At 48.9% G+C, this 23642-nt stretch overlaps 9 protein-coding genes across 9 annotated transcripts; 4 read left to right on the forward strand and 5 right to left on the reverse strand.

Moving 5' to 3' along the window:
* Positions 1-98: 98 nt before the first annotated feature.
* On the reverse strand, positions 99-2688 carry FIESC28_09428 (uncharacterized protein; the record flags this gene model as incomplete). Its single annotated transcript, XM_031163564.1, has 3 exons — positions 99-358; positions 407-2263; positions 2313-2688. 3 exons carry the CDS (start codon positions 2686-2688, stop codon positions 99-101), a joined length of 2493 nt encoding a protein of 830 aa, XP_031012377.1.
* A 761-nt stretch (positions 2689-3449) lies between these two features.
* Positions 3450-4701, reverse strand: FIESC28_09429 (uncharacterized protein; the record flags this gene model as incomplete). Its single annotated transcript, XM_031163565.1, has 3 exons — positions 3450-3865; positions 3915-4560; positions 4618-4701. 3 exons carry the CDS (start codon positions 4699-4701, stop codon positions 3450-3452), a joined length of 1146 nt encoding a protein of 381 aa, XP_031012378.1.
* Positions 4702-5199: 498 nt separating this feature from the next.
* FIESC28_09430 (uncharacterized protein) lies at positions 5200-5946 on the reverse strand (the record flags this gene model as incomplete). Its single annotated transcript, XM_031163566.1, has 3 exons — positions 5200-5594; positions 5663-5823; positions 5927-5946. The coding sequence occupies 3 exons, from the start codon at positions 5944-5946 to the stop codon at positions 5200-5202; spliced, it is 576 nt and encodes a 191-aa protein (XP_031012379.1).
* Positions 5947-6894: 948 nt separating this feature from the next.
* FIESC28_09431 (uncharacterized protein) lies at positions 6895-7995 on the forward strand (the record flags this gene model as incomplete). The annotated part of the gene is made up of 1 exon (XM_031163567.1): positions 6895-7995. The coding sequence occupies one exon, from the start codon at positions 6895-6897 to the stop codon at positions 7993-7995; it is 1101 nt and encodes a 366-aa protein (XP_031012380.1).
* A 2125-nt stretch (positions 7996-10120) lies between these two features.
* On the forward strand, positions 10121-10898 carry FIESC28_09432 (uncharacterized protein; the record flags this gene model as incomplete). The annotated part of the gene is made up of 2 exons (XM_031163568.1): positions 10121-10243; positions 10377-10898. The coding sequence occupies 2 exons, from the start codon at positions 10121-10123 to the stop codon at positions 10896-10898; spliced, it is 645 nt and encodes a 214-aa protein (XP_031012381.1).
* An 876-nt stretch (positions 10899-11774) lies between these two features.
* On the forward strand, positions 11775-12333 carry FIESC28_09433 (uncharacterized protein; the record flags this gene model as incomplete). The annotated part of the gene is made up of 2 exons (XM_031163569.1): positions 11775-11844; positions 11972-12333. 2 exons carry the CDS (start codon positions 11775-11777, stop codon positions 12331-12333), a joined length of 432 nt encoding a protein of 143 aa, XP_031012382.1.
* Positions 12334-13679: 1346 nt separating this feature from the next.
* On the reverse strand, positions 13680-14676 carry FIESC28_09434 (uncharacterized protein; the record flags this gene model as incomplete). Its single annotated transcript, XM_031163570.1, has 3 exons — positions 13680-14181; positions 14231-14369; positions 14424-14676. The coding sequence occupies 3 exons, from the start codon at positions 14674-14676 to the stop codon at positions 13680-13682; spliced, it is 894 nt and encodes a 297-aa protein (XP_031012383.1).
* Positions 14677-20341: 5665 nt separating this feature from the next.
* Positions 20342-21484, forward strand: FIESC28_09435 (uncharacterized protein; the record flags this gene model as incomplete). The annotated part of the gene is made up of 3 exons (XM_031163571.1): positions 20342-20376; positions 20428-20530; positions 20585-21484. 3 exons carry the CDS (start codon positions 20342-20344, stop codon positions 21482-21484), a joined length of 1038 nt encoding a protein of 345 aa, XP_031012384.1.
* A 629-nt stretch (positions 21485-22113) lies between these two features.
* FIESC28_09436 (uncharacterized protein) lies at positions 22114-23233 on the reverse strand (the record flags this gene model as incomplete). Its single annotated transcript, XM_031163572.1, has 6 exons — positions 22114-22191; positions 22249-22415; positions 22469-22568; positions 22617-22747; positions 22799-22930; positions 22984-23233. The coding sequence occupies 6 exons, from the start codon at positions 23231-23233 to the stop codon at positions 22114-22116; spliced, it is 858 nt and encodes a 285-aa protein (XP_031012385.1).
* Between the last annotated feature and the right edge of the window lie 409 nt (positions 23234-23642).

Raw genomic sequence — 23642 nt, forward strand, 5'->3', positions numbered from 1 at the left:
GCTAAGCCATTTCATCTCATCATCCAACTGCTAGAACCGCCAAGCAACATGCACCGTCCGTACCAAAATCCGCCTTGTCATAAGCCGTCTCCATTCCATTATCGTGCAAATACCTTGACAACGCCGTCACCGCCAGCGCTGACAACCCATTTTCCGTCTTGACTCCAGACGCAGGCACAGATGCCTTCGCCACGCATCACTCGGTGACTTGTCACTTCTTGTGTGCACGTTCTCTTCTCAAGACTCCAGAAGCGGAGTGAGGCATCGTGGCCGGCGCTGACGAGTTCACGTCCATCGGGGCTCAGAGATAGACTAGAGATGGCATCTGGGTGGGCAATCATGTTGTATGTACATTGACCTGGTCGTTCATTAGTCGTTGTTTGTTGTAACTGTTCAAAACACTTACCGCTATTGGCATCGAAGAACCGGATGAAGCGATCTTCGTGACCAGAGATGATAGTGCCCTCCACGCCTGAGCCAGCCATAGATCGTCCACCTCCAGTGGCACCTGGGCTAGCATCTTCCTCACTCATGCTGCCACTGTGGTTCTGGTTAGCTTGGTCAAGACCAATTGTCGTCGCCACAACGGCGTTAACACTAGTCTTGATAGTCTGATCGTATGTCTCAAGGCTATCCATGTTGCCGATTTGTTCACCGGTACGTGTGTCGTAGACGATAATCGAGGCATCTGAGTATGAGACGACAAAAGATTCACCAGTCGTGCCCAGAGGTGTAATGCACGTCGGGCTGGCTGTGGAACCGTCTGATCTCGCAATGTTGTGGACAAGTGTGTGGTTAAAGGGTGAGTTGGATGCAATAGTAGCCTGAGGAGTGTTGGGGAATGCGCTGCCAGAGCTCATCGAGTTACCGCGGACTCTACCTCCACGGCCAGTCATGGCTCGGTTCGTTCCAGGTTGTGGCGAGCTCAACTGAGGAGGTGCGCTGACTGACCACAGACGAACACTGCCATCTGCAGCACCAGACACAACCAAGATGCGATCGGTGTTACCGTAAGGACTTGAGCTTCCAAATATTTGACCAAGAGTTGCCGGGAGAACGCAAATGGCCCAGACAGCATCTGTGTGGCCTTCGAGAGTCGCCTTGGGATCAACCCTACCACGCTCCCATACTCTGATAGTCGCATCCTGACCACCGGAGAATATCCAGCCGTCGCCAATTGCGCGACCTCCAGTCGAGAAGTTTGGTGAAGGAGACCATGATGTCAAACAGAGAATAGCACCCGAGTGACCGCGGTGTGTGAAGTTGGCTGTAACATCGAGATCTGATGCTGTGTGCGCAAGACTTCCAGCATGACCGTCTAACCTGGGAATGTGGAAACGCTTGATCATACCATCGTCACCACCAGTGCAGATTTCCGGTTCTCCTGGGCTGCCACCTCCAGAGAAGATGATTGTTCGGACAGTATCGAGATGGCCGCGTAATCCGAATCTGAGCTTGAAATTACCACTCTCAGCCTTTTGCGCAGCCAAAGCTAGTTCGTGATCGGCACTCCGTCGTCTAGACATTGAACCTTTTCTTCGATGAGAGCTGTCTCGTCGGCTTGGAGATTTGGGCAAGTTGTCAGCAGCAGGGAAAGCATCGGTGTCGGGTCTGTTCGATTGGGAGTGGTTGGATTGGGAGTTGCCGGGTTCAGGAAATGTGCCTTCTGGGAAGTCCCATCCGTCACTCTCCGGTGGCGCGGGGTGCTTCTCCCTAAGCTCGGCAGGATCCTCCATTCCACCTAGAACTTCCGCTGCATGGTTTGCTGGGGTGACATGCTCTTCAACCGGTCGAGAGGTTACGGATACAGGGGCGGGCCAATCGTTGTTGTTTTGGTACATGACAGGGGGGTGCTCAGCCTGGGAGCGAACCATAGGCTGAGGCTGTATCTCTTGCGGCTTCTGCGTAAAGTGTTGCTGCTGATTTTGTTGATGGGGCACATGGTTCTGCTGAGGTATCCTCGAGTTCATTTCTTGGACATGATTCTGGGCGTTTCGTGTCGGTAGCTGAAACTGCCGCTCCATAGGCTGAGGAGCTGGCATGCCAAATGCCTCAACTTCTCGCAGATCCTCCATAATCGGTAGTGGGGGAGACTCTCGAGGGGGTTGAGGGTTCGCGGGGGTGATCATAAGGTACATAAATTCGGACTGGCACTGGTCGAGGAAGGTCTTGAGATCCTGTCGTTGGGCTTCCTCGTCGCCTCGGTCGAGCTTCTCGTAATTCACGCCATCGACGCCGGGAACAGGCATACCCTCCAAAGAAGCTGCAGCAATGTCAGTATATCGTATCGGCATGTTAGGAGTATTTCTCACATCTTAGCTTCTCCTGGATCTTAGCAGCCCGGTCGTTTTTAGCAGCCGTTTCCGCATCGACAGCCTCCTGTCCCTGAAGCTGAGCCGTCTGCTCCTTGACCTTGCGCTCCAGCATAGTAACATACTTCCTCAGCACGCGCTGTGTAGCATCGGCCCTCCGCGCCTGCCCCTCAAGGTTGGCAATGCGGCCCTTCATCTCCTGCTTCTCAATCTCCCACGAGTTCCTATCGCGCTCATGTCGGTGCCATTCTGTCTGCAGAAAGCGCATAACGCCCTGAAGGGTATATTCGGTAGCCTGGGGCAAGTTGGAGCCGTTGCCCTGCATCATCGGCCCCATTTCCATTCCGCCCACGCCGTTGCCAGCATTTGGGCCCATCGCGGCGCGCCTCTCTCAATTGGACGGGGGCATGGAGGTTCGAGTAGGTATGGGGAAGAGAGCGTCGACGGCGAGCGAGTGCCGGTTCGAAATCGGACAAGCTCGGTGCAGTGGATGGGCTGTGATGTGATGTGACGAAGCGAAGCGAGAGGTTGGAAGCTCTGCGCAGGAACGATTCAAAGAGCCTTGGCACGTGTTATCGTCTCGGTAGAGAATCGGTATCGGACTAGCTGTAAGGACAGTCAGGTTGTTATATGGTGTCTTGCTTTATGTTGGTTGTATGTCGGAAAAAGTAGACGTCAGGTCTTGTGCTGCTAAAGAAAACCAAGCTTGCCAGTCCCGGTACTTGGAGGTGCATCTGTTGTGCTGTCCTGTGCTGTACATCCACGCTGTTAGTTGGCGCTATCCTCTGTATCGCTGCTTTGCCGCTGAGATTTTGACCAATCATGGCTGAGCAAGCTGGAGGATTTGAAGCGTGAGGCTGCCAGGCATCAACTTTTAAATACCCCTGGGGATCACCAACACATTTACAGGGGACTATTCTTTGATGACAGGTAGCAGAAACGAAACAAAGGATACTACCAGATAATTGCTTGTTTGTGAACCTGGCCAGCTATTTGTATATTTACCATGCATGTTTCAACCTCGAATCTGACCGGCGAGGTTAGGTATAGCACTCTAATTAAATCTATCAGTAAAGGTCCAAACTCCAACCCCCACCTGCCAAACAAAGCAGTGTGTAAACGCTAGATATCATTGTCTCAAAACTCCATTTCCTCGACTTCCATACCACAATCAACGCATGTCTTAACTGTCATACCGTCCTCGTTTTCCACGGTTCTTCCCCACTCATGCACATGCTTTCCGCCTCCTATCGTATCTCCAAATTTGCTTGCTCCTGATTTGCTTAGGTTGCCTGCTTGTCTGCGGAAGGCGTCCGTCCGTGTCTTTTTCTTCAAGTCCAGCAGCTTCTCCTTGAACTTGGCTTCCTTGCGAGCCTTCTTTTGCGCCTCGCGCTTTTCGAATTCCTCATCCAATGCCTCTGCTGAACCCCATTTCGTCTTAATCGCATACTCTTCCACTTGACATCTAAGGAACAGCATCATGTCGTGCCAGTGAGATTTGTGAGGGTTGGGCTTATTAAGATGGGGTAATAGTTCAGGGTCTCGTAGTTCGGCTATTACATGTTAGCGATGGCAAACCCAATTCCTGGTGGCACAACTCACGGTCTGTAAGCAAGTAGTCCTCTTTGCACTCAGTTTTCGTCAACAGCGAGTACTTCTCTGGATATTTCTCCTTGCACTTATTGCAGACGCAAAGGTGGAAAACCTCCTCCCAGACAAAGTCGATTTCCAAGCTCTTGCAATCCCTACATTTCTTCCGTGTCTCTTCATCCGCCAGCACACTAAGACCCGGTTCAAAAGGTCCTGCCTTGGTTCGCTTCAAGTTCCGTATCAGCTGTAATCGCTCCCATTCCTGAACGGTCATGTGTTTTGGTCTCTGGTCTGCATCCGTCTGCCCAGGCTTCTTGCCACCAAGTGCGAAGTTATGAGGATCATCTTCCGTTGACAAGAAACCACCTTTAGTATCTGTCATGGTGCTCATATTATAGTCGACAAACTTCGTGAACTTCTTCGCAGGCTTAAGCGACTCTTCATCTCCCTTGTTGCGTCCATCTCGATTTGTTCCCTTAGCCTCTGTTGTCGAAATGGAGTTGTATGGTCGCTTTCCGTTGGCCGTCTTCGAAATGTAGACATCTTCTGTTGGTACAAAGCCGCCGGAGCTTTTGGGAATCTCGGGCACGGTGCCGGTCGCTCGTTGTTCAGCTTCACGCTGATCCCGGATCGCCTTTGCGCGGAGTCGATTTTCTTCCTAGGCTATGGTCAACAAACCGACAAATTATGATATCATCTTCTCGCATTGACATACTATGCGCTTTGTGACTTCTGGTGTAGGAGGACTAATAACCGGCGCAGGCTTCGTTGCCCGAGGTGGTGTGGATGGTCGCTCCATGACGGAATTGACGATTGCGAAATGTCACGAAACGAGCTGGAGGGTGGATGACGAGTTTCAAGGCACAGCTGTAAGGTTTAGCGAGAGTTTTGCAGCAGATTGTAAGTTGGAGAAAAAGAATGTAGGAGGAAAATCAGGGTCTTTAGGTACTCTGGTATGACGGCGATATGTGGCGGAGGGGCGGGATTGTCGCGATCTAGAAATCCGAATTATGTCACCAACTAACACGAGAAAACGTGACTACGGTTCATGTTGGGTTCAATGCAAACAATAATGCGGTTTTTCTCCAGAAACCTAAGCGAGCATGAGTTTTATCATAGAAGTATCCAACTCGTACACATTGCAAGTCATTTCCAATTGCTCAAGATCCTAATTTTATTCGCCACAACACAAATGTAACATCTGTGTGTACTATAATACAACCTAAGTCTATTGAGACCGTACCTCAAGACCTAACCCGATCCTACAGTCTGAAATCATCCTTTCGGCGACAACAGTTTACTCCTCCTTGGCACCACCACGGCCAGCGCGCTCAGCAGCCTCAACAGCCTTCTTGTCGCTCTGGGCGGGGCCGCCCTGCATGGCGCTCATGAAACCAGCAGCCTGCTTGAAAGGACGCTTGAGGTCACCAGAGGCAGGCTGGCCAAAGATGTGGATCTTGACCATGTTGTTCTCGAAAGCGCTCTTGAGGGGGATGATGCTCTGGATGAGAAGAGGGTTGGTGTAGTTCATGTACAAGTGCATGAAAGCCATCATGGCCATACCCATAGCCTGGCCACGGAAAGCGGTGCGGATCTGCTCGTTGTCGTAGGCGTGGATGGTGGTGGTGACGAGCTTGCCCTCCTCGGAGGAGCCCATGGGGGCGGGCTCAACATACTTGAGGGTGGTAAGGTCTGCAAGATTTTAGTTAGCATTAAGCTTGTCATGATTGCCTCGTGAGGCTACGAAAAGTTTATCGTACCCTTCTTCTTGTTGATCTTCAGCTGGGTGTAGAAGTACAGAGCAGCAATGATGACGTTGCTGGCAAGGTAAACAGCGCGGACAACGTTGAGCACAAAAGGATCGTCAAAAGGCACGCGCTTGGAAACCTGCATCATACCCAGGATGATGACCAGGTTGGTGCTATCGCAAAATCTGTCAGCTTCATGTTGCCAATTGTCCCTCTCTCTGCGCAGTTGCGCCACCAAGAGCTTTGCGACGAGCTGTCGCGTGAGGAAATACTTACATCTGAGGAGAGAGAGCCATTTTGATTAATGTTTTAAAGGAACCGGTGAAGAAGGATCGGGATGGACAAGCAAGGAAACAAGGCAATGCCAAAAGTTGGGGTTTGGGTTGAATGGAAACAGAGCAAAGATTAAATAGAGTGCGGGATGAAATGGAATGGGGATGTCTTTGCTGGCCTTTTGGAGAGTGGACTGTGGCTTTTGCCGCACCTCACCTTAGCCTTAGCCCCCTTTGGCCACTGTGGGGAAGACTGCATCCAGACAAGTCGAGACAGGCCATTGGTTATCTGCGTCAGATTCTCGATTTTAGGGGACGTTATCTCTATCAGAGCCCCTAAAACACATTATCGGGTCCTCCTAGGCACCCGAGCCTCATTGCGCCATTCATTCTTCCGACTTCCCACTGTTTCTATGTACTTACCTAGGGTCGGGTTCATAATCTAATCAAACTCAACCGCCTGCCGTCTTGGGACTCGTCTTGTTCAAAACTCAAGAGGCTTAGTTGCCCAGCTTCAACCTGAACAACAAACAACCGACTGAACAGAAACGGGTTCCATAAAGACGTAGAACCTCAATTTCTTTGGCAACTCTTTGACAGGGATACCTCTGCGGCACGGTTCGACCATTGCTGAAAAGGATGTAGAACAGCCGGGGGCATCTCTCGGCCGAGTGCTGTTCGAGTGAACAGCACTCCAGTTCTAAGAATGGAACAAAGAACACCACCCATTCGTACATCTTGTTCAATGGCAATGTTCGGAATGAGGGAAATGGCTTCAGAAATGGCACGGCTTGCCCTCTTCTCAAACTTGATACTTATACTCCAGGGTCATGATGCTCTTAAAGTAAATATCACAGATAACACCATCGAAACTCACAACTGAAGAAACAGGAGAAACCATACAGCAGTAATTGCCATTCACACTCAAGGAAACTTGTGCATACCCACTGTTATTACGCAACAGACTAAATCATGTCGTACTCATCTCAACGCTACGACCTTGACGCTGCCGCTGCCAGGAAGCGAAGCCAGTCATTCTCACGAGACCGTGACCACAGGTACCACAGCCAATCTTACAACAACCGCCCTCATGATGCCTACTACCGTGCGCCGGAAGTATCACGCACACCCTCCTCTGCGAAGAGTGAAAGCTGTTTTTCCATGAAGAAAGAACGACGCTCTCGGTCTCAGAGGCAGACCCGTCCGAAAGAGCAGGAACGTTCTTACGCAGATTATACAAGAAGAGGAGATCGCTCATCAGGTAATAGACGAATCCCTTCAGACAGAGGGTCGGGCAGAGAGGATGGTCGGTATGAGAGAACAAATGAGCGCTCTCGATCAAGACCAGAGGTTCCTTCTAAGAGAGAAAGTCATTATGAGCAAGAGAGAGAGCGTCATCATCCCGAAGAGGACCGCTCTAGGAGAAGAACCAGTTTGAGAAAAGACGATCGAGCTGGTCCAGAGGGTAAAGTTCAATCGAGAAGGGGGAATGCTTCTCGTCCGGAATCTTCACATCACAACGGTGAGGCCTCCCAATCAACTACTGAAGACATCAACACCTTTCTCAACAGTGGCCGGGCGTCACGACCATCTTGGGGATATTCTACATACGGTACCTATGTCTGGCCTTTCGAGTCGAATGGGCAGCATCGAATCATGGATCCCACGAAGTGTACTTGTAAATGTTGCCCCCATCCCATAGGCATAGCCCACAGTCACAATCATTCTCGGAACCATTACCGGAACCAGGACCTTGGGATGCCTTCCAAGCGGGCCGCCGCGCGCAGCAAACGTACCCCAGAGGGCAGGTACCTCATTCAGGTAATTGACAAGTCCAGAAGCACATTGAACCGAGAGAACGGTCCAACGTATCCGATTTCGCTCAATCCCGGTGCATCATGTGATCGCATTGCCTCGTTCTTGGCACCGGAAAAGAGATATGCCAAGGTCATCGTGCATTGGGATGATGGGATAGTCCAGACACTTGATAACCATATCGCTATGGAGGATTTGATTCGACATGCCGAGTTTCTAGAGGTCAAAGAGACCAAGAGCGTGCATTGGGCGGCGTAAATCGCCAAAAGCAGAAATAGAGGTTGTATAAAGGCGGGTGCGTAAACCGGTTAGCGATTGGGATTGTGATATGATATGCATATCCGTAGGTAAGAGTCATGGCCGGCAGGTAAGTATGTATGTAAGTCATTCAGTCAGTCAATCAAGAAAGCAAGCAATTATTTCCAGCAAAATATACGAGGTGACCTAACTCTTGAGGCCTGCTCTGACGAGTCCCATGATTGCTCAAGTGATGAGGGGAGGTTCCAAGAATGATAGCCTCAGCCTCCACAGTCTGCCTAAATTCGAACCACCCACCGTTATCCCACCACTAAGATGGTAAGCCGTGCCGTACAAGGCTGATAAGTAATATCAGCCCAATGTAATTAATGTGCAGTTTTGTTACAGCATTGTATCATATTATTAGTTGCTTCACATAGTCTAAGTTACATACTTGTCACAGCCCTGCCACCCCCAGCGAAACATAAACGAACGTCGACTGACCATTGTTCTCTCTTATGCAACCACTTTAAACAGTAGGACTGTGCAAGTGCAATCTTGTCAATTCAATTGGATTACCCTCGGCTCACACGATCCACTTGAGACAAGATAGAGAGATTACCTACCTACGTATCCATACCCAGACAGATAAAAAAACGCCCCGCAACGGAATGACTCAACTCCGGCCGGTAAGGTAGGTTCGTCTTGAAGGATTATGATACGATAAATTTGAAGCTTGGGGTTGATTAATGTTGATGACGTTCCAGGGTACAGTCTTTTCGGCTCTTCTTACCGGTTTGTGGAGGCTTTTGCCTAAAATTGCGGCACTGCGTTGTTTTAGTTGTCCTCTTTTTTTCTCGTTTCCTTCTCCACGTTAGAGACTAAGAACCAACACCAGAAATGAGGTTTCATGGTTGTGGTCGGTTCAACCAACAATGGGAAGCAACAAGCAACAACCCGTTGATCAATGCCGTGGTACTGTAGATCAAAAGGATGCAAGGCACATATCAAGGAGATTACCTGTTTTGTAGCGTAGCTTTACTATAGTCCAGACGTGGCAAGCTGCCCGGTGCTGTGCTGCGCTTTACTGTGCAGTACATATGTGTATAAGCACCAAGCGCCCAAAGTTGGGGGCCGCTGCAATGCAGTGCTACACCATCATACTATCAATATCTATATACATATACTAGATCATGATATCCATGGCTAGGTATGCGGCACAGCCACAGATTGTCAGTTGAGCATTGTATTCTCTATCGAATAGAAGTTGTTACATACTTACGAATACCTACATCTGTTCTTTGATGTGATGCAGTCTGTGTCAACTTGGAATATGTATGGATTCTCTACTGCATACAATGGAAGGAATGCCTCGGCTCTGAATGAACCGGACCAATCACACCTCGCTTGGCGAGACAAACCAGGCAAGGCCCCAAGCGCCGCGCTAAGATGCTCTGCTCTCCATACTCAACTCCAACTCTACTCAACCTAACTTTAGACCCATGGTTACTACCTGGAGATCCTGCCGGAAAATCAGGCAGCCCTCTCCATTCTCTGCCCAGAGCTTAGCTTCTAAAACAGGATCGTAAAGCTTCTCATTCCTCTATCCTAAACGCAAAAGAACCACCCCCCTCCACCGGCACTGCTATGGATCCTCCTGTTGCTCTAGGGCGGATTTCGACGGAGTCCCGGACCATCACATAGATCGGGAAGACAGGGGTCAGCCAACTACATGGTGCCTATGCCTATCCCATGAACAGGAGCCTGGCAGTGCGGCTCGGCACGATGTTCTCATGTCCATCGAGGATGGGGTCCTTTTGATCTTCTAAATGACAGAAGGTTAGAAGGGTTGCCCGTGGTTGCCTATAAGACCACGATCCATAAGAGATGCCCCCTCAAGGGTTTATAAGTCGCCACGGGATGCTTCTTGTCAGGCAGAAAATAAGTCACACACATCTCACAAGGCCAGTATCAGTTTGATATACTTTGTATACATATACAATCGATATCTCAACTATCTTTTTATATCACTAGTTGTCTATCACTTCCATCTTCTCCTCTCGCTTCTCCTTCTATGAGCCACATAGACTCACTATATCGTCGGTTACCAGAGACAATCAGATATACAAATACAGATACACAAACCATGTTCGGAACTTGGAAGTACGATCCTGAGACAGATGAGGTCCAGAGCGTTCGCAACGGCTTCGACCCTGTCACGGCCCGCTCCAGTTCCCACCAGGCATGCGATAGATGCCACGAGAAGAAGGTATGCCTAACCCCCATCTAGTTCCCGGTAATTGGGTTAGCGAAGCGCATCCTTTGAGCCGGGTTCACCCTGCCAAGGTTCATAGTCGACCGTTTTAACTGGACCTTGATCGCTGACTTTACCGCTTGTATAGCTTCGATGCAGTGGAGACAAGAACGGCTGCGAACGGTGTCACACCAACAGTCTTCGTTGCGAGTACACCCGTTCAGGCTCCAAGTCTTCCAAGAAGAAGAGCCATCGCAAGTCCACAGACGATGAGAGCGCCTCAGGCTCAAGCTCTCGTCGAGGGGGCAGTTCCTCTAAGCGCTCGAGCAAGCACCACAGCCACGCAGGACATATAGTAACCTCAAGAGAGGAAGCTGGAGGTCATCTGAGCCAATTCGACTTCTCACAGCTCAGCCCAGAAGATGGTTTCGACCTGAACCTCCTATCTGGTGCTGACCAAAGCGGAGGCTATGCCACGGCTGGACCATCGGGAGACCAATACAGCATGCAAGCATATGACGCCAACTACCAACAGCAGTGGGATGCGACAGCATACTCTCAGTACGGAGCACAAGCTCAGTACGGTCAAGGCTATTCGAACGAGAGCTGGGGCGAGTATGATCAAAGCGTTTACTCGCAGGATCCGCGATATTACTCCAGTGGACGCTGATCATTGGGGTAAGGCTGATTTTGAAGGTTGACTTTTAACGACATGATGACATTGGACGAGACAAGACGCGCTACAGTAGGCGGGAGACTGTATGATTAAACTTTCCTTTGTGTCTTTCGCTTCTTCGTTATACCCACGTTTTAATCATTTCTTTCTTTCTTTTCGCTTTAGAAGCTTCTCTCTGCATCCTAAACATTGTCTTTCTTTCTCTTACATAGATGAATACGAACTGGGCTTAAACCGGGCCGTCAATTCCTGCAAGGATTGACAAGGTGCACGCAGAGCCACGAATTATCGAACGTTGTTTCTCGTTAATAAGATCTGATGTGATGTTTTGTCTACCTACCTCTTTCGGGCGATTGTGGCAGTGTTTTTGAGTAGCGAGCTAGACTGAGTTCCAGTCCGATGCAATTCGGCTTTGACCGCTCGTCTCAGATAGAGAAACTCGCAAAAGGTTTTCCGAAGGATTTCTCTTTTGCTAGGGAGAGACCCGTATCATGTAGGTGCTTACGTCGTCGAAGGATTCGGGTATTGACCAAGCTAGTAGTAAAGTTTATGTTGTGAGGCATCGACAACCAGGGTGGGAGTCAGGGTGTCAGAAGAAATTACTACCGAAGACAGGAAAGACGGAATACTTTGGTCGCTTAATGCGGAATTAGGCCGTAGCTTAGATCACTTTATTTTGACGGCCTGAGCCCTAGAGGACAACTTTTCTGTTAACCAATTGGGATTCTAGGTAGACGCGAGAAAGATTGCCTTAGTCATAAGGCTATGCACGACGTCACAAATTGACCGGGGTAGCTTTTTCGTGAGCATCACATTCGACTGCAGTACACCTAAGCTCATCGAGTCAGTGCCAATTGCACGATATCAATCATGGCAAACGATAATCCTGTGGCTCCTGCCACTTCCAAGTCAATCTTTGGATATCTGAATGACTGGGGAAGTAAGTCGAGCCCTCTGACATGACCCTCAACTGAGTCTATACAACTTCAATACATCACATAACTCACCATATGACTCAAACAATCATAATACGAACAGAAACAAAACATCAACTGACACTATCACAGCTGCATCACTCCCCCCATCCCTTCTAGCAACCCTCATAACCGCTCTTCACGCGCGGCCCCCATCCCTGCCCCTCTTCCTCTTCACCCCTCCGCTGCTCTTCTCATCCTACCTCAACCTCTCAGGCTACCCTACTGGCAGCGCTGGCCTTACGGCTGCCTGGTCTGGCCTGTACGCGCTTCTAGCCCTACGTCGTCGTCAGCCCTTCCGCGGCCGCTTCTCTATTCGTGGTGTCGTGCGTGGCACCGCCATTGGTTTGGGCGCGGCTAACTGCGTTGCGGGAGGATGGGTCTACGCTAATGGCGATTTCGATAAGGATGCCGAGGCGAGGGTTGAGAGGAACCGCTGGGGTGGAAGGGACTAAGGAAGCAAGTGTCAGGCGGTTTGACGTGTATGATATGGGTGTACGATATGGCTGGTGCAGGCATGAATTAGAAACAACGTGGGACTGTTTAGGCTGGTCGAAAAGTGCCGGCAAACAGGGCGGGCAGACGGAGACATGTGTCATGATGATGGATTTGGAGTTTAGCTGTGAACAAAGCAGCATATTACAAGCCCTAGCAGGTCGATAAGCAAAATGCCCAGGCAAACTTGCTAACACTACGTCTCTTTTCATAAGTGATTTCCCTTCCCAGTAGCAACAAAATTGCTTCCAAACCTCGGCCCCATTATCGTCCCAACGTTCAGCTCGTGAGATCGAAAACGCCTCGGAGGAAGGCTCACGAGAGAAACACACAACCCACGATGCCTTCAACGATGACTCCTCAGGACAAGTGCCGGGGTGAGCTGACTATCAACACGAAGTAACAGATCCGAGCTCCTACGGGTGGCAAGTCAGTATGTGTCCGATAAGGAGAATAAGCCAGGCAGTGTTGACATAAGCAGAGGCAGCACTTTAATGTATTCCCGTACGACTTGTGGCTGTCTATGTAACACAGATATACGAGCAACCAGCCTCAAACGATCCAGAATCCTTATTAATATCTCAAGGGATCACCTGAGTCAGCGTGCAGAGATCGGGCTGAGTGATGGTCTTCAACGTTAACATAACATCCGCAACATCTTACAACATAAGCACAAGGGAATAGCACGGCCACAGTCACCGATCTGAGATCATCAAGCATCATGTCATACTCTTGAACATATACACTTTTTTTTGTCTTGTGCTACTTAACCCAACGCCGGGTATCCAGGTATCATCAGCAGGAATCTATTAATACAGTGTAAAAACCGTGTATTCCATCCAACGCCGTTGCTTCCCCCTTAACACGAGACCACGCAAGTTCTTCTTTTTTGTTCTTTCTTTCGAATCATTCCTTGATCGAAAGGGGGCTCTATTCTTTCAGGCCCCAAATCTATCCTCTCCTCGCCGTTATGCGGAGAATAAAACGCCAGTCCGGAAGACATTCTCAGCCCTTGATTCGTCTCCGAAACCATTCTACGGCGATGCCGTTAAAATACATAGTAAAGTCATGAAAAGAAAAAACCTCGTTCCGTTCGAGTTCGTCGGACATTTGAGCACCTTCTGGTTTGCTCTTTGTTGCCGTCAATCTTGGAATCGGGGTATTGATAAAGTGTAAGGAAAATGGTTGGTGAACATGTCGTGCTTAGAAAGGGGTGTTTCGTAGCTATGTTTGATAAGATTTCTCATCAAGAACATGATCACAGTTGTGTCGGTGTGTCGTGATGGGCATCGCAAGGTTATCCCGATCAGAGAGGGTCGAGTCCCGTAGCTGTACCGAGTCTTGACCCGGACAGGAACCACAAGGTCAGGACGGCGGTTGAGAAGACGACGGCCCGAAAGAACGTGCGAGATTGGAGTCGATCGCATCGTGAGCAAACATCTCGTTGCCCTAGTGTATTGGCAAGAACTAGACTTGAAACCTCGAAGCCCTCAAGATATGTGACATCGCACTCTCGAGCCTTGGGCTCGGCGTAGGTGTTGTACTCTGCGACAACCCGTGCGGCGTCCCAGCCGGTAATCTTGCGAACGACACCAACGACGCATCCTGTTCGGTGCTTGCCATGGTTGCAATGGATCAGGAGGGGGTAATTTGACTTGTCGAGAACGACGTTGAGAATGCCCTTCATCGTGTCCAATGGGATAGCCTCCTTCTTGGTACCCTTCATGTTGAAGACAACTTGTCGAATGCCCTCGCGAGTAATGAAAGTCTCAAGGTCGTGATCAAGGTCATCCTTCTTGACGAGCGTGCTATAACTGGTTAGCCTATAGTCACGGATTATCAGGATGGGTTACTAACACAATAGTCTTGAGCCCCAAGCCCTTGATGTATTCGAAGTCGTGGGACTTGGGGAAGCTGCTTCGGTAGACACCTGGAACAACAACTCCGAAGTTGAAAGGTCGGCCATCTGTAGACATGGGTGGGGAAATGGATGAAGCTGTGGTCATGTCAGTAAAGGCTCCATGATGAATCCGGTTGGCATAGGACGTACAGCGTGAGTCGCTATCACTTGTGGATGTTGATAGAGAAGTCTCCATTGCGACAGCAGTAAAGCTGGGTGTGCGACTCATGGTTGAAAGCGCCTCCTCCATTTCTTGCTTCACTTCGTCCTTGGAAGTGCTACGAGATCCGTGTCTTGATCGAAATTGTGTCCCGTTGGGCGTTGTGTGGCCTTCTGTGATGTGTGTGGACTCGTCCACAAAAGCTCGGGAATTCCGTTTCGATGCCATGCTATTGATCATCATTTTGACGATCTTGGAGAGGATTGATGACTTGAGGTTCGTTTTGGTAAGCGCGGTGCGTAGAGGTCGAAGTGGTGAACGTAGAGTAGTAGTAGATGTACTAAGCGTAGAGGTCGGAAGTAGCCGATGTGTGAGAGAAGATTGATGTGAGGGTATCGTGAAGCGAGTTGAGTCTTAAAAAGGCGAATAGAGTTTTTCGTGTTCAAAGGTAGAATTAGAATTGCAGGTTGAAGATGCAAACCCTGAATTCGGAAGCTCGCGTGGGCAACTCGGCTACAAGGTTTTGGAACTCATGTTGGCGACAGTGAGGTAGTTGAAGAAGTACTTCATTCAAGGTCCGCTCTGACCCAAGTATGTCTCAGCTTCAAGGTAGAAGCGTGGGGGTGAGGCAGGTTTCCAATAGGTTTTTGACAGGAAGCTCGGTCAAGAAGAAAGGACAAGTAGGAAGCGGGAGCGGAAGCGGGAGGATGTGATAATGGGAAGAATGAATGGGGCGAGAGACAAAAAAAAAAGATGGTGGAGGATGATGGGATGGATGTTGGTGAGAGACAAGGCAAGGCTGTCTTGAAGCAAGACAGCGACAAGGGTCCACCGAGATGCAGTAATAGTAAAGTCCCGACTGCGATGGATGGGGGGAGCAGGGATTGACGGTACGGTTCAAGTAGACGAATGGATACTGAACTGTATTGTATTATGCAGGCTCTCTCTGTTGGTCTGACCTGGTGACTGATCTGATCTGACCTGACCTGACCTAGAGCAAGGATATCGACTGCGTGGTGGTTGGAAGGGGGAGAAAAATCTGGTGGTGATGGTTGATGGCTTAACTAAAAGAGCAAGAGCAGTGAGTGAGTGACTCGGCCAACATGGGGGCGACAGAATAAAGGGTCGTGTCGAGGTTCACTGAACTGGGACGATGACGGTATCTGTGATTGGCTTACAAGGGGCAAAGTATTGCCTCTAGACTGTTCTGGGGTTAGAAGAGGTGTGTCGGGGGAGATTTGTGGTGCCCCGCGACGCGGACGGGGGACCTTTTTCGGGCACCTTTTCTGTCCTGAACCAGTGAACCGAACCATCTAAACTCCACTGAAGCGAAGCGAAAAGGCCGCTCGGGGCGGAGATACAGGTAGAATGGAACTCTGCTGACTGTGCTGTATTAACAATCTCCGAATATTGTATTGGATCTATTCTCTCACGAGTCCAGTCTGATGTCGGTTTCTGCTACAGTACAGTCGATCTTGAGTTGTCATGTCTAACCTAACCCCATGTTACATTGCGCAATGCTCCAAGGGTCTGGTCTTCCCCATTATGCACTTATGCACTGTCGTACTGTACATCCATCCATCATATTGGATATCAATCTCCATGGACTCTTTGCACACGTTTTGCATTCAAGGATGGCCCATCTCCCCGCGTTACGAAACTCTATCCAGGTGTCTCGATGTCATTGCACGGTAGTTTTAATGCTTAATCAATATCCAGCAGAGTTTATCCATTGCATTGCATTGCCTGCCCCTCTTTCAACACGAGTCGAGTCAACCTAGACGACGCGCCGTGGGAAGTTTAGATGGAGGGGATGGGATGGGATGGAGAGTTAACGAGGCGACGTGGTCGGCCAAGGTACTTCGTTGACATCCACGACATGCTCATCGCGATGCGATGCAATGTAATGTAATGCAGTCTGTATGTAGTAGGTATTCACATGCTCACAAAAATCCATTTCAACATTGGACCAGTAAACGAATCGCAAATAGGCTGTTTACAGTTGAACTTGGCCTAGAACAGCACGCAAGAGTCTCGAAGCCTACAGAGTACCTACGCTAAAGACTGCTGCAGCTGGAAGCCCTCGAGCCACATGGTTGGCCCCAAGCCACATACAATTTTACCCTCTCTTTGTCCGACTATGACGGAGGATGGCAGGTCCGTGCAAGGTTATCCCCTGGTCTGGCTCATGATTATTCAGAGCGTCAGTCAAGGTCGAGGTATGACAGCATAAGCATATTCCAGCAACTTCATCTTACCTTAATCTTGTGTTCTACGTAACACACAGATAGCATCATATTTTGCCTCGACTCTACTGTACTCTCCGGATCCTCGGATGAGATGTGCTTGCTTAGAGTTTCGTGCCTCAAAAACAAGTGCAGTCTTCACCAAGGCACACTCGCTCTGTAGATCGGTTTCACGGAGCCCCGAGATTTCGATGGTGTGCTCTATGGGTACATGTACAGTATGGGTGAGTTGGAAACCAATAAGCGCCTTGATCCACAGGACCCTTTCTCCCCGAACAACACCAATCTTGGGAGCCGGAGTCGTTATGCCAACTAAACTAGGTTGGTGCGGTGATGATCTTGAGTGCAAACACATCAGCTATTGAGGGGTAAGTCAAACGCGGTGAAAGTCAAGGTTCGGTCTAGTTTTAGTGATGGGATTGCTGGTTTGAAGATGATGCAAAATGGAAGCCCAAAACATGGTTGTTGGGTTTCGAGAAGATGAAGAGATGTGATGTCAGTTTTTGGAGGCGAAGAGAAGCCAAACGCAACGCAAGCAGAGGCGCGGGTGAGACATCCACAGACACAGACACACGCGGCTGCTGCCCTGCCCTGCCCTGTTGTCGATCTATCATGCTTTAGCCTTCGAATCCCTCAACCGCCAGATCTTCAGCTTTTCATGAAACGTTGTGAAACTGACATTCGGACATCAAAGTGAGCTGTGCTTCCCCACAGAGTGTAACCAATGATGCATACCTAGTTTACTGTCCATATTTTGTGTAGAGCAAAACTTGATCCTCCAATGGACATAGTGTGCGGTTTATTATGTCAACCAGAGTCTGCACAAGTACACTCACCTTCAACATCCAGCCGCCACAGTGATCATCATCTTTCTTGGCGCATTCGGCACAATCGGTCCACAGGGAATAAGTCCCTGAAAGTTGATGGTAGATCCATTCCGCATCATTGCTGCTTTGCCCTGGCATGACCACGCGGCAGTGGCCGAAGTTTTCGCATCCAAGTTTATTCCCATTTATACACGTAAGATATTGAGGTTGGTCAATTGACGTATTCTGTGTTCTGTACTCTTCAAAAGTAGCGGCTTCATCACTAATAAATATGGTCAGATTTACTAGACCGAGCTGGCTGCAAGTGGCGGAAGCTTGACGACCGAACCACCGACCGGCCGTAATTACGGCTGTCTCGGCCACTCACCCGGTCGGTCTTCTTTTTTGGTCTTTTAAACCGGCGCAAAAAGACTTTGCTTCTCAAAAGTCGGCGTTACCAAGATTCAACTCCGATGTGCGATGTGCGGTGTGCTGTGGATACTGTATTACTGTACATTACAATTCATAGTCCCCTCCTCTATTAGTGATCATCACCGGATTCTCCAGTCCTGCGTTGTGCTGCGTTGGCACTTTCTCCAATCTTGGAATGGACGATCGACGTCATCGCCTTTGATGTTACAGTTGGTACTCAGATTGTCTCAGCCTCTCAGCCTCCAGCCTCGACACCAGCCTCATCATTGATCTGCATTGCATGTCTTGTTGATCAATATCGTTACATTGTGTTGTTGCTATATCTGGAAACTTATGAGACTGTCGTAGGAAGTGCATCGCCCGCTTATACACACGCGACTTGTCGTCTAGAGACATACTCTATCATCCAATTAACTTTCAGTTGTAACCTTAACTGACGGTCCGTGTAGTTTAAATTGTTTCGAATCTCGATATGCATTACAAAGAGAAAGAGCTCGCGTGTCAATCCCATCCAAAACTGACACCGGAACAAAAGAACAAAGCAGGCCTCAAAGTAAATTCCATGCGCTTAACACACCCTTAGGCCTTACATGGTCCAAACACCGGGGAAGCCAGAAACACTTTGCGCGCATATGTCAAAGTAAAAGCGTAGGGAGCTGCAGGAACTCAAAACAGTCTCAGCTCCCTCACACCGAGCAACCTATCTCTCGGTCGCCTATTTTGGGAACCTACCGACACCGAAATTGTCTCGGGTTTGATGAGCACACGAGCAGAAATTGAGTCTGGAACTATAAACTGGGATTGTCTTTGTCCCCCACGTGAAGACCTACGCTTTTTCGACACCGAAGGGAAGCATCCGCGGTTCTGGGGATCCCTACATTTCCAATTTGGGACACCGAGAAAGCTCTCCCTCATCTCAGGGGAAATACAAGCTCTCCCCCAGCTGTGTTCAGCTCGGAATTTGTTCCCCGAACCAATCAGATATTGATAATATGGTTCAAGATTCAAAGCTTGGGTCAATTTTATTATTGATTTGATGAGACATTTGTTTCGTTCACGCTACGCGCCTCTTCAGCCTTGTTAACGGTAGCCTAACAGGTACAGACGGACACGAGCACGGCGTGGTAAGAGTTTTGACACGGAGCTAATGGAAGCTACCGCTGCACATGAGCATACAAAGTTAATTTCCTCTAAAAGTTCTTTCCGCTGGTGGCTGTAGATATCGAGATCTGGACTCTCCTCGTTGCTGTTTCTTTCGAAACCACCACGGCAGCATGTTTAACCGTAAAGAGTGTGTGGATCTTGGTTCAACCATCCAACGGCAAGTATTCTTCAAGCCGCGTGTGTTAGACTCGGCAGTTTTCTGCAGCGCGACGGGTTTGCCGGCGGCTATAATGAGCATCATGCTATCGGAACGACAGGTTCTTTGACATCTGCATCACTATCATCAGATCATCTGCAAAGTTGTTGGCAACTTTTGAGCGATATCTTGGTTAAGACTGCAGGTTCTACAAGAATAGATAAGCCTCTGATCTTGGAGTTTTGTGGCATCATGATTGTGTGAAGGAATCACGAGATGCATTGTGAACTTTGATGTCGACTGTGTTACCCTATACAAACCTCAAATTGGTGTTTCTTCCACAACACACATCACAGTTACTTCAATTGACGGCCTTAGCTGAAATAATTGTCTCGAGCCCTTCTTACTACAATTGATTCCATTCACAGACTTAGCTCATGGTCATATCATCATTATCATGTGAATAATCTGCAGGATGTTGGCACTACTGCACTAAGACCCCACGACTCGGCCTGTTAAGCCGAATTCTGAAGCATTCCTAAGCTCTTTATCACATCAAATGAGCCATTTGTAACCATATTCCCTCACCATTTATAACCGATAACCAATGAAACCGTATATCCTCTCAGCACGATGACGTTGAAAGAGAGTCACAATCCCAACGACCCCGCTGAGGGGTTGTTGAAGGGATTCGGCACTGCTATATCACAGACGACCTCCTCTGACCGTTGACTCTTCTTTCTTCAACAACTCAATTACTCACGATTATCTGCATCTCAGCTACCTTTGTTCAACTCTTGAAACCTACACCTTTCGGTACGATGTGACAACGCACGAATAAGGAGCAATGGCTCTCGCGATTATTACCATGTATCAAGGTAACGTTTAAAGAACGCATCCGGGTGTTCAACTGTCTGTGCTCTGTACCTCCCCTCTAGACAAACCTTCATCACACTCATGATGAACGTGAGTCTTGAGTACGGGCAGAGCAGGGTAGTTGATCTGAGAAATACCGGCGAACTTGATCTGGATAATACCAGCGAAAGGACATGCTTCTTACCCTCCCCCTATATTCCGGGTGACCGGAGAACTAACCATAGCAGTAAACTACTTGATCTTTCAACATGTCGACTGACAAGATCACTTTCCTTACCAACTGGTACCACTGACTTAGGCTTTAGCATGAGAATCTGTAGTTAACGATGTTTAGGCACGCTACGCCTTACCACGCGCCGCTGTACCTAGCTCAGGCGAAGGGATACTTTAAAGAGGAGGGAATCAAGGTTGCTCTCCTGGAGCCCAATGATCCTAGTGTGAGTGACCCTTTCCACAACCGTGAATCGAGGTAGAGGTACTGACTTGACTAGGATGTCACTGAGATCATCGGCACTGGCAAGGTCGATCTTGGCTTCAAGGCCATGATTCACACTCTCGCCGCCAAGGCTCGAAACTTCCCCGTCCAGTCCATCGGCAGTCTTCTCGATGAGCCCTTCACTGGCGTAGTCTACCTCAAAGACTCGGGCATCACCACCGACTTCCGCACCCTCAAGGGCAAGCGCATTGGCTACGTCGGCGAGTTTGGCAAGATCCAGATCGACGAACTCACCTCGCACTATGGCATGACTCCTGATGACTATACCGCTGTGCGCTGCGGCATGAACGTCTCCAAGGCCATCATCAAGGGTGAGATCGACGCCGGTATCGGTCTCGAGAATGTCCAAATGGTTGAGCTTGAGGAGTGGCTCGCTGGCCAGGGTCGTCCTAAGGATGATGTTCAGATGCTTCGCATCGATGAACTCGCCGAACTGGGCTGCTGCTGCTTCTGTACAATCCTCTACATCGGTAACGAGACCTTCCTGGCCGAGAACTCCGAAAAGGTTCGCTCTTTCATGCGCGCCGTCAAAAAGGCCACCGACTTCGTTCTCTCCGAGCCCGAGAAGGCCTGGGTTGAGTACGTCGACTTCAAGCCCGTTATGGGCACCGAGTTGAACCGCAAGATCTTTGAGCGCAGCTTTGCCTACTTTAGCAAGGACCTCAAGAACGTGAAGCGTGACTGGGAGAAGGTTACCAAGTACGGAAAGCGTCTTGGTGTACTTGATGAGAGCTTTGAGCCCAACTACACCAACTCGTACCTTGAGTGGACTCTTTCTGGAGAGTCTAGTGATCCTACTGGTGACCAGAAGCGTATTGCTCAGTTGCAGAAGGATGTTGCTGCTTCTGGTGGTTTCCACCGTCTTCAGGCTGAGGCTGCTCAGGCCAAGGCTTGAAAGCTTGGTGGTATCGCCCAGAGCAGTACACTACGACAAGTCTAGATAACCGACACGCTCATTGCTATCTTGGAGGAAACTACAAGGACATTCGTTTAATCTAGCTACAAATACAAGTAAAGATTGACCTCAATTATTCCCCAGATTTTGACTGTGCCTCGATGGTGACTGGAATGCGTGCTAACACGCCCATCAACGCACCCGTTTCCGGCCGAACCGGCACGGCAGAGTAGCTGCCAAGACGGACCCTGGGAACCGAGAAATTTATATTGAATAGTGCTTATAATTGTCGTAATGTGCGGCTGGGGGCGGAAAGTCCCATCTCTGAGGAGATTCGCATCGGTATGCAGAATGTGCCGAAGTATAACGTTCTACTAACAGGCGACGGGGCGCCAAGTACCGAGGAACCGGAGATGAGTTAATCGTTTTGTAGTTAGGAAAGACATAGAAAGATACGGCGCATCACCAGTAAATCAGGACGAGGATGTTGGTTTGGGAATCGTGATATTGAAGGCTTCGACCTCTATGCAAGTGTACTATGCCCACATATGCACCAAAAAGAAATACACAATGATTTATAGCAAAAAGACATCGAACCCTGAACTGAATTCCATATGGCATGTACCTCTTTATGGTGTAAACTCAAGAACATGGTTCGAGTCCGGAACAGTAAGGAAGTCTTCTGGTAGTTTCTCAGGAGGGGGAGCCTAATTCCTTAAGTCAGCGCTATACTTTTACCTCGGAGTCTGAAGCGTGCAACTCACCTGAAGTGACTTTGCCCACTTTCTGATATCATCGTAGTTCTTGCAAGTGTGCTTGGTGTTAAAGTCCGGGAACGCATTGGGATCCTTCTTGTCATACCAGACTTGTCCTAGAACACCAGTATCGACGTGACACATGAGGACCTGACGGATTGTGTCGAGACAATGTGCTGTAATAATTAGTATAGAGACTCAATTGATAGCGAGAGAGGTTGTGACTTACTGACGTGTAGGCGGAAGACTTCGCCTTCGTTTTCGAAGGCATGTCCACCCACGTGCTTATAATGATCGTAATTAAAGTAGAGACTCTTACGAACAAGATTCTAGCAAAGTTAGTAAAGCCATTATGTCCCTCTTGTTTCAGTACATACCAGGCAGTGAAGATGATGCATGCCCTCGACATTGACGATGAAACCACCACCATGTTTAGGACTGACTTGAACGTGGGCATCAGTAAGACCACTGGCAATGCCTTCTTCATAAGAGATAACACCAGGTCGGTCTGTACACCGCTAGTCAACATAGAGCAAGGCCTTGAGATGGATACACTTACAATCGACGCCCAAAGACTCCCATGCCTTATCTACTTCCTTGGAGCCATTCTTGCGAAACTTGTTCTCCTCCATAAAGTTTCCGTCAAAGTGTGTTTCTTGGTACTTAATCGCAATGTCTTTGAGGACAGGTGCTAATGAACAAATGTCAGATACTGTTCCGTACCTAGGGAATCTTGAGACTTACACCACTTTGTTGTATGCATAGCACATATTTGATCGATCTCAAGATACGCCATTGCGATCCATGCACCAGTGAGTGCTGAGATGACGATAATCATGAGGAACGACATGGTCCATGCGAAACATCTACATGCTGAACAACGGCGACGTCTTCGTGGAGGAACATATTGGTAAGGCTCTGAATCTTCATCTGTATCTTCTTGATCTTGCATAGGATTCAAGAAAGCAGATTCTTGTTCTGGTTTGGGAGACATAGTTGCGATGTTGAGGATGGGATGGACAAGGAATTCGAACACAAGTTGAATGAAGAAGATAAATGATTAACCCGAAGGAAATTGTTAAAAAGAATCAATTGAAACCAGTATAGAAAATCTCGTATAAATTTAGAACGGGAACCTTTGAGGCCAAGACATTGAGCGGCTGACACTCATAGTGCCAACCCAATTCCCACTGCCGACCCAGCCGGGGCATACTCTTCAAGTGCTTAATGAGATATTCACAAGCCTAGCCAAGAGATGGTCTGAACGAGGCTTTCTGATAGTTCTTACGATAGCTGCTGATCAAGTGGTCTAACCAACAAACACGATACAGACGAGGCGGGCACCAATCACTTAGAGACGATCTTACTTACATCGACATAGTGCACGTCGTGATGGCGTCGAA

The sequence above is a fragment of the Fusarium coffeatum genome, assembly GCF_003316985.1.
Source record: "Fusarium coffeatum strain FIESC_28 chromosome Unknown BRIP53273_contig_241, whole genome shotgun sequence".
Taxonomy (NCBI): Eukaryota; Fungi; Ascomycota; class Sordariomycetes; order Hypocreales; family Nectriaceae; genus Fusarium; species Fusarium coffeatum.